Raw genomic sequence first — 9,837 nt, 5'->3', positions numbered from 1 at the left:
TAGCAAACTAGATAGGAGGAAATTGCTTTGTAAAGCTGGAAAAGTATTTTGGATTTTAAACCATATCTTCCATTTGTTATCATATAGATTAAATAATTGCTCTTTTATACACGGCTATACTTTCTATTGTTCGTACATTCCACCTTTAGAAATTGTTACTAAATTTATATTTTTTCTCAGTATGCACTCACCATTACAAATATATCTATAACCCTTTTTAAAAGTATACTTTGATATAAGAATAATAGACACTAGCCACAATGAGACATGACTAAGCCTATTGAATTCAAGGGCTTAAATATACTTAACTACATACTGATTTTTTTTATCTGTCCCATTATTGCACTGCACAAAGCTTAGTCATTCAATAGCTGTTGAAATATAGTCACACACTGCAGTGAAAACACCAGTAGTCTCATAAAAGACAGAGTTTGGTATTTGCAGACTCAAGACTTTGCCTCATCAGAGTCTTGCCTCATTAAAAAAATAATTTATATTCTCTGTGCAGAACATGGAGAATCATATGCATACTTTCTTAAGAAAGTGATTATGAAGGCAGCAATATTTTGCACCATATTTTATCTGCAACCAACAAAAGCAAGGTTTTTCACAGCTGAAGCTCAAGAAAAACATTCATAACTGAGTCAGAGAAATGGAGCTGCTACATCATTGTTACTCAGAGGCTTGTGCAGCCAATTCTCATACTCCAGAAGAGTCAGGTTGTTAGAATGCCATTGACTGTTGTTTCCTTGTAATCATCTAAAAATTCACTAGCTGCTTTATCTGCTCAGTTTGTAATGACTGTCTCCTTGTCAAGAGAGTCTTACTTTTGAAATCTTTAGGGTAAGCGGGTGCTGTTGGGATTAGGGGTTTTTGTCCACAAGAAAACGTTGCATTGATCTTGTAAATATCAGTAAATGGTGGATGAGGGTTCACATTTAAGGGAGGGAGAAAACCAGGTCTAGCCAAGGCACTGTGATCTGATCCCCGTCTCTCTAAAATAGCATGATTTCTCCTACTCAAGAAAGTAGGAGGCATGTTTTCAATCAGTTCTCTGGAACTAGATGACAGTGATGGGGAAGGGGAGAGAAGCTTTCTTTTCCCAAGAAGCAATTTGCTATCTTCTGTAAGGGGGCCTATGCTAGTTGTTAACTGTGAATCAGAACTGTAGTGATTTGCCCCCAGATTTCTCCTTTGTACAATGCTTTTCAGTGTGGACACAAAACTTGTTTGACCTGAATCTGGATTCTGCTCAACAGGAACTTCACTTCGATTTGGCTCACCAAATAACAAATGAGAATTTATCTCATCACATGACATTTTTCTTGAGGCAGTTTGCTCAAAGTTTTTCAAGAAATTAAGGGTATCCTTTATATCAATGCTGTGATGTCTAGTGATAAACCTCTTAGACAGGGCTAGACTATTAATTTTAAGACACAGTTCTTCTTCAGGAGTTATATCCTGAAGCTCTTTTTGTAAAGATGATATTTGATTCTGTTCTGATATTGAAGTAGTCTTCATCCAGGGTTCGGAGTATACATGCTGCACTTGAGGTCCTGTGTGTGTTTTCCTTGAAGGAGAGTGTGGCTCAGGCGAATCTTCCTTTCTTCCAGAATAACTAGTCTCTTTAAAGTTAAAGAGAGCATTTTCTTTTTGATTTGAATTTGCTGATGGAGATGGAGATGTTTTAACTTCTACATCTGATGGAGAAGTGCAAGAACCTGGAAACTGAGATTCATCACTATCCATTGGAGGTACATTTAAATACTGCCTAGTTCTTTGTTTTCCAGATGGAGATCTATCTTTTGTAATGATTATTACTTCTTTCCCTTTTGCTTTACAAGCATCTAAAAGAACTTTCAGGGTTTCTTTATCTTCTGAGTTCACTGAGTAAACAAGAACTGAGTTGCCAGAATGATCTTGCAAACTTACATCTGCACCACTTTTAAGTAGCAAAGAAATTATTTCAGGGCCAGCTTTCTGTAGGCATGCATGCATCAAGGCTGTTTTTCCAGTTTTGTCCTGGATATTTGGATCTGCCTTATTTTCTAGAAGATATTTAACCATTTTTACTTTGCTGACACTTTGGGGGTCCACATGGTTTGTCTTACAAGCAACCATTAAAGGAGTTTCACCACGGTCATTGCTTTCATTGATATAGGCTCCACCTTCTAATAACAATCTTGTGAGACGCAGTCTTCTGTGATAAACAGCTTTTATCAGAGAATTTCCATCAGGTGAAAGCTCTACGGTTTCCTCCATCTTCTCTGTTTTTGAATTGAAGACTAAGGTTGTTCAGAATGTTACCTAAATTGGAGAAAAATTAAACATAAAGAGATTAAAAGAAATGTCTGTCTATCTGTCTAATCATCTACCCACCCACTAATATTTGACAATGGGAAGATGAAAAAAGCCTCTGTTAAATATCATAGTCTAGAATATCATAGTCCAGATGTTTTAAAAACTTAAAATCATATTTTTGTCTACATGTACCAATATCTTTTCAGATGAACACCAGATTTCTATTGATCTGACAACAAAAGCTGCAATATGCATTAAACAAGTACTTTGAGTGATGGACTAGGACACTGAGAGACCAAAGTTCGAATTTCCATCCAGTCATTGAACCCCACTAAGTGATCTTGGGCAAGTCTCACATTCTCAGAGACAATGGCAGTGATAGTTAGCTAACTCTTATTAGAACTGTACAGGAGGAGGCACGGTAAGCCCCTTTTGAATGTCTTTTGCCATGAAATCCCTATGAGACAATCCAAAATGAAACAAGAGACAGTGCCAAAAGATTCCCAGGTCAGAAGGCACTCAATGAGCCACTGGGGTAGAGCAGTAGTGCTATGTGACTAATTGTTCTTTATACTTCTATTTTATTTTATATGTTGTAAATTGATTTTATTGGGTTTCTGTACTGTAATAATTTAATTTAATTTAATAGTGCTGTGGCTAACGAAAAAGCTAGATTCAAGACAAAAGAATTACCAACTGCTCACGTACTCAGAGGTGAAAGGAAAGTCCAAAGCTGCACAACACATATGACAGGAATATGGCCAAATCATATCAATAAGACTTCAGGGAAAACATATGCGCCTGCGTTATATGCGGACGTGCCTTATGCGGCTTCCAGCATATGCTGGAAGCCGTGCCAGAAGAAATGGCACTGCATGCCAGAAAGAGTAATGGCGCATGCGCCGGTGACGTGCCACTGCCACCAAAAGCACGAGACCCGTTGGCTTTAATGGGGCTTGAGCTTACGTGGAATTTCCCTTATGTCGGGGAGGGGGGCAGAACAGATCCCCCGCGTAAGGGAAGGGACTACTGTATAACCATAATCCAAGTTTATATTCCAACTACAAAGATAAAGAGGAGGAAACTGAAATATTATGTTCCTGAGTCCAGAAGGACATGAAAACAGGACATGTTGGTAATCACAGGTGACTTGAATGCAAAGTAGGAAACAGAGCAGAAGCAAAGATTGTAGGAGAATTTCGCTTAGGATCAAGAAATGAAGCAGGACAGCAAATGATTGAATTTTGTGAAGGCAAAAGCGGTCTTCAGGCAACCACAGAGGGGGCTGTATACATGGTCAATATGGAAATCAAATAGATTACATAATTGGAAGCAGAAGACAGAGAAGCGGCACTCTCTCTGCAAAAACATGACCAGGAGCAGATTGTAGCACAGACCATTAACTACTAATATCAAAAATGAGAGAAAAGCTAAAAAAAACCCAAAACCATTAAATGGATCACTGTGCCAAAATACAGCCTCAAGGACATCTTGGTAGAATTTAAAGATAATGTAAAAATAGATTTGCACCATTAACCCTAATTGATTAGGAGCCAGAAAAACTCTGGACTGAAGCTAGGGAGGGTGTGAAGGAAGAATGCAAAAGGACATTATCTGCAACCAAAAAGAATGAAAAGCCTTACTGGATGACAGATAAAACTCTTCAAGCAGTTAAGGACAGATGAGAAGCAAAAATAAGATAGAAATAGGTTAAGAACCTCAAAAGTAACTGTTCAATTACTTGTGCTCAGGAACTAAAAGAATTACTATAACAACCCATGTGAGAAAAAGAAAATTACAAGAAAAAAGGTAAAACAAATGACCCTTCCCACAAGATCCAAGAAATCAAAGGGAAAATTAAAGCAAGAGTGAGGATGGCATACAACAAGCAGGGGAACACACTCCAGGATGAAATAAAAACTTGATGGAAACAATACATTGAAGAACTATATAAAAGAGAGGAAGGGATGACATTCATTCAAGAAAGAACCATTTGAATGCACAATTTTAGAAAGTGAGGATATACTCAAACCAATTGGGAGAAATAAATCACCAGGAACAGATGACATACCAATAGAGCTGCTTCAAGCTACAGACAGAATCTATTCTAGTTCTAACAAATCTGTCAACAACTATGGAAGACAAAATAATGGCCCTATATTGGAAACATTCAATATATATCCCAGTCCCCAAGAAAGGGCATACCAGGAATTACAGTAACCATAAGACCATTGCATTAATCTCCCATGCAAGCAAAGTGATGCTTAAAATTCTACAACCAAGCTGTTTACTGAATCTTAAGACACTGAAATAATTAAAGATTTCCTATACATTGACTCTGTCATCAATCAAAGTGGAGACTGCAGTCAAGAAATCAGAGTAAGACAGGAAGAACAGCTTTGAAGGAACTAAACAATATCCTCAAGTGTAAAGATATGTCATTGACTATTAAAGTCAGGATTGTCTATGCCACCGTATTTCTGATTTCTATGTACGGTTATGAAAGCTGGAAAGTGGGGAAAAAAATAAGAAGGCCATCAACTTATTTGAGATATGGTACTAGAGAAGAGTTATTCAGGTACCATATACTACCAAAAAGGCAAACAAATGGATCCTAGAACAAAGCAAACCAGAACTATCATTAGAAGCCAAGACTAGCCTGAGACTATCATATTTTAGACATATCATGAGAAGACATGACTCACTAGAAAAGACAATAATACTTGACAAAGTAGAAGGCAGTGAGAAAACTGGAAGACCACACTACAGGTAGATAGACTACATCAAGGAAGCCACAGCCCTGAGTTTGCGAGTCCTGAGCAGGGCTGCTGATGACAGAGTGACCTGGAGGTCTCCCATTCATACCTGGTATGTCTGTCTGTCTGGATAGTTGGAGTATAATGGCATGCTCTTACTATCCACAAAACATTTTTTGCTTGTTGTTTCTAAGTACTTTTTTTAAAGCTATAAAGATGTATTTGTGATAGAATGAATGCCTGTTGCCCTGTATTTCACAAATATATAGATTGCAGGCTTCATGTACTGTAATTCACCCATTTAATTATATTTAAACCATTACAGGATCCCTTTTGGCTGAGAAGCAGTTTTTTTTAAATAAACAAATAGATCAACTAGAAGCCTGATGCTCAAAGATGCTGACCCCTAAGATACATGTTAAGAAAGGGGAGGAGAGCCTTCAGGTTTGATCAGATCACTTGGAAGACAGAGTATCTCCCATGATACAAGCAACTGTCATGGCCTGCAGCTTCCCTCCTGTCCCCATTGCTCTGTAATTAGATTTTAAAAAACCCTTCCACTGGTATCAACAGATGGCATTTTAAAAGATTAATTTCTGCAAGGGAGAATCTTTTGGAAGCTTATAAAAATTGGTTTTAATATTTAATTTAATTTTAACTGAAGCCTTTGAAAACTTAAATTTCAGGGGGAGCTTTACTAGTGAAGAAAATGCTACTCTTCCCCAAGCACTGCAACACCTCTAGAAAAAATCTCCAACTTGTACTGCATTTAAATTTGGAAAGGTTTCCACTGCTGCCACTGGGGCCTACAGCTTTGACCACTATTGGCATCAGCATTAAGAAGACAGGACAATAGCACCTGCTTCTAATATAATGGTTGACACTCACCAATGTTCATATATTATGAGAACTGGAAAAAGTGTTGTTTTCTTCAAAAATATTATTCTCCATCAAAAGAGCACTGAACAGAATTCACTTACTGTTTGTGAAGTGTCTACTCAAATCACTTTCGACAATAATCACCCTAATGCATTCATTTTATTTCATTTCTGTAGCCCTTGGATTAAAGCAGCTGAACATGTTCCTGAGCCATGTCACAGTTCTACAGCAGAACAAGATTGTTTTGTTACACTTAAGGTATTGTTGGGAAGCATAATAATCTCAAGCCACAAATACATCATTTCCTTGGAAGCAAGCAGTGTATTTGGGGTGATGGTGGTGGGAGAAGATGGGAACATTAATGTGAGGAGCAAAAAAGCTAAACATCAGCTAAGATGATAAAGAGTGTTAATGAAGCATCACTTTAAGAGAGGGTGAGGATTATGGGAGTTGTATTCCAACACATGTGGAAGGCCCCAGGTTTGGAAAGACCAGCATAAACATTTGTGGACTATGGTAGATGAGAAACATAACTTCTAAGGATGGATGCCTGTTTGACAAAACCTATTCTCTTTATCAAGTCAATAGTTATACAGTTACATTCATGTACATTCTCTCTTGGTCCTGCCATAGAGTTTTGCTTCTAAATTACGTGGAACAAAATAAGTATCTTACTTGTTTTACTAGGCAGAGTGATATATAGACAGAGGCTAAAAAAAAAGATCAGGTGAGGGAAGCCATAAGTATATTGGTACCCTTCCCAAATCAAACCCAAGACCCACTTAGCCCAGGACCCTGTTTTTGTAAGTGGCAAGGCAGATGTTTCTGGTAAGTCAGCTAGCAAAGCATGACACTGTAGCCTTGCCCGGTTGCTCTTGCTCAAGAGCCATGATTGCAACTGACTGCAGGGCTTTTAAAAGAGGCAGGAATGATTTCTGAGCCATAACATGACACTTCTAAAATGTGCATGTAAACTTGTATTGCAAATACCTTAGATTGTATACAGTTGCCATGTAATTTTACAGGGAGGAAGGTAAAAAAAAGTCTGCATTGAAACAAATGAGGATGTCCATATGAGCATGTGCTTGGGAAGCTGCAAAGGGCTCTGGGAGTTAGAGAAATGCATAATGCACTTACAATGTACTTTTAGGATGATATACTTTTGGAAAATACAAGACATGCAGACTGCAGTAATCTGAAGGCCAAGTAGAATTGCATCCAGAAGTGAGTTTATCTATTTTAGTAATTGGTTTGTCTTTAGTTTTTAATGCTGTTACACAAAAACAATCAAGGAAGCTGTGAACGGATAAAGAATGTTATTTTTAAAAGTTAAAAAAAGAACAAAAGGGTTCAAAATGGACTGTGACCCTGGAGTCTAGGGTTTGTATCCCAGCTGGACCATAAAACCCACTGGGTGACCTTGGGCAAGTCACACACTCTCAGCCTCAGGGGAAAGCAATGGCCAATATCCTCTGAACAAATCTTGCCAAGAAAACCTCATGATAGGTTCCCCTTAGGGTTGCCATAAGTCAGAAACGACTTGAAGGCACACAACAACAACCCTCATTCACTCCCAACTTCTTTCTTTCATTCATTTTTATGCTGCCTTTCTCTCAAAAAAGGGACCCAAAACAGCTCACAAAGTAAAAACATTTTTAAAAACCTTACACTACAAACTTGAAAACAGTTAAAAATCATCTAATACCCCACAAAATTGCCACTGAACTCCAGGAAGAAATAAGGTAAGCAGCTTCTAGTTAATGAAAATCTCTTGGTTAATGCTACTAATTGGTTAAATTATATGTTCTTAGTAGGTAAAGGTGAATGAAGTAGAACATTACATATACACACAACACAACACCTACGTTACACACACATGATCCCTTTTCAAACAAAAACCCACCAAACTGTGATACCTTTATTGGCTGCCTCTGAGGCTGAGAGAGTGTGACTGTCCAAAGTGTCCTCCCTTTGGAGCACGACTAAGAAGCATGCATTGATAGTTCTATGAGCTTTTCTTCTGGAATGTCCCACATTTTGTGATGCCTTGTCCTCCTTGGTGGTCAGGGCACCTGGTCTGCCTGTTATATATAGCCTGAGGGGTCCCTTTCCTTCTCCACTGAAGAGCAAGAAAGGCACTGACTCAAATGCCAGGTAGAGCTGAAGGGGAGAAGCTGTTCTGCCCTCAGGAACTGGGGAACCAACCAGGCACCCTCCTTTCCCAGGACATCTCCTCCGCGCCCACCTTCTTTCCAGGAGGCAATTCAAAATGTCCAGGGTGACCATAGGTCCTCCTTTTCCAGGACATGTCCTCCATTCCCACCTTCTTTCCAGGAGGAAACTCAAAATGTCCAGTGACCAGAGGTCCTCCTTTTCCAGGACATACCCTCCATTCCCTCCTTCTTCTTAGGAGGAAACTCAAAATATCCAGGGTGACCAGGCATCCTCCTTTTCCAGGACATGTCCTCCATTCCAACCTTCAGCTCAGGAGGAAACTCAAAATGTTCAGGGTGACCAGAACCTGTCCTACCTTTCCACTTTCTGTCCAAGAGGAATTCCAGAATGCCCTCCACTTGGAGCATGACTAAAGAAGCATGAATTGACATGAAATGTTTCTAGCACTTCTTTGGTCATGTCCTACATTTCAACCTTCTGTTGAAGAGGAAACCCAAACTGTCCTCCATTGGGAGCAGGACTAAAGAAGCACGAACTGATACTGACAGGAGTGTTTTCAGTTCTTCTTTGGTCATGTCCCAACATTTCTAGCTTCTTATCCGGGAGGAATTCCCAAACGTCCTCCATTCGGAGCAAGACTGAAGAAGCATGAATTGATACCGATAACTCATCAATATCAATTCGTGCTTCTTTAGTCCTGCTTCAAAATGGAGGACGTTTGGGAATTCCTTCTGAAATTTAGGTTTTGGTTTGGTTTGGGTCATGAGCTTTTCGTGTTGAGCTTGTCTTTGGCCCTGTCCCTGCATTTCCACCTTCTCTCCAAGAAGCATTCCAAAATGTCCTCCATTTGGAGCAGGACTGAAGAAGCAGGGATTGATATGGAGTGTTTTTAAGCATTTCTTTGGTCCCCTTCTGCTCCTCTCCTACACCTTTCCACCTTCTGCTCAGGAGGCAACTCAGAATGTCACAGCCTAGAGTTGGAAGAAGCAAAAGGGCCATCCAGTCCAACCCCATTCTGCCATGCAGGAACTCTCATTCCTCTATTCCAGGGTGATCAGGTGTCCTCCCTTTCCAGGACCTGTCCTACATTTCAACTTTCTTATTCAGGAGGGTTTCCAAAACGTCCTCCGTTTGGAGCAGGACGAAAGAAGTACGAACGGATGTTGCTTTGAGCTTTCCTTTGGTCCTGTCCTCCCTTTCAACCTCCATTTGGAACAGGACCAGACAGAATGGGTTTGTATTTGAGCTCCTTTTTGGGCACCTCCTCCATTCCAGCCTCCTGCCCAGGAGAGGTCTCCAAAAACTCCCTCCATTGGAGCAGGACCAAATGGCATGGGTTGGTACCTCTAGGAGGGTTTGGAGCTTTCCTTGGTCCTGACCTCCATTCCAGCCTCCTGCCCAGAAGGGATCTCCCAAATGCCCTCCATGTGGAGCAGGACCAAGAAGCATGGATGAACCTGGCTAGTGCTAGGAGTGTCTTGAACCTGGCTTGGCTCCTGTCCTCCTTTCCCCCTTCTGCCCAGGAGCAGGGCTGAAGCAGCAGGGCTTTGCATTCCTCGGGGGCTTCCCCTGGGCCCCTGTCCTCCTCCTCCCCCTAGATCTTGGGGCGCCCTGGCCCTCCTCCTCCTCCTGCTCCCGGCTTACCTGCTCTCCTGGCCAAGGCTGGCCCTCCAGAGGCAGCGGCTGCCGGGCGGCGCGGAGCTCCTGGGGCTGCAGCTGGGCTGCT

At 40.5% G+C, this 9,837-nt stretch overlaps 1 protein-coding gene across 2 annotated transcripts; it reads right to left on the bottom strand.

The window, feature by feature from the left end:
- Window positions 1–9,837, bottom strand: LOC149323887 (ankyrin repeat domain-containing protein 34B-like). 2 transcript variants are annotated; one of them, XM_089512659.1, is made up of 2 exons: window positions 9,756–9,837; window positions 1–2,307 (listed from the first exon to the last, which is right to left on the bottom strand). In XM_089512659.1, the coding sequence occupies exon 2, from the start codon at window positions 2,260–2,262 to the stop codon at window positions 760–762; it is 1,503 nt and encodes a 500-aa protein (XP_089368785.1). In that variant the 5' UTR covers window positions 2,263–2,307; window positions 9,756–9,837; the 3' UTR covers window positions 1–759. The 2 variants fall into 2 exon arrangements, with proteins under 2 accessions (XP_089368785.1, XP_089368795.1); XM_089512669.1 differs by lacking the exon at window positions 9,756–9,837 and adding an exon at window positions 7,853–8,722.

Source organism: Sceloporus occidentalis, unplaced genomic scaffold, assembly GCF_023333645.1.
Source record: "Sceloporus occidentalis isolate IW3139 unplaced genomic scaffold, rSceOcc1.0.p SCAF_1, whole genome shotgun sequence".
Lineage (NCBI taxonomy): Eukaryota > Metazoa > Chordata > Lepidosauria > Squamata > Phrynosomatidae > Sceloporus > Sceloporus occidentalis.
The sequence above is the reverse complement of the archived record's forward strand: the minus strand, read 5'-3'. Positions and strand labels throughout refer to the sequence as shown.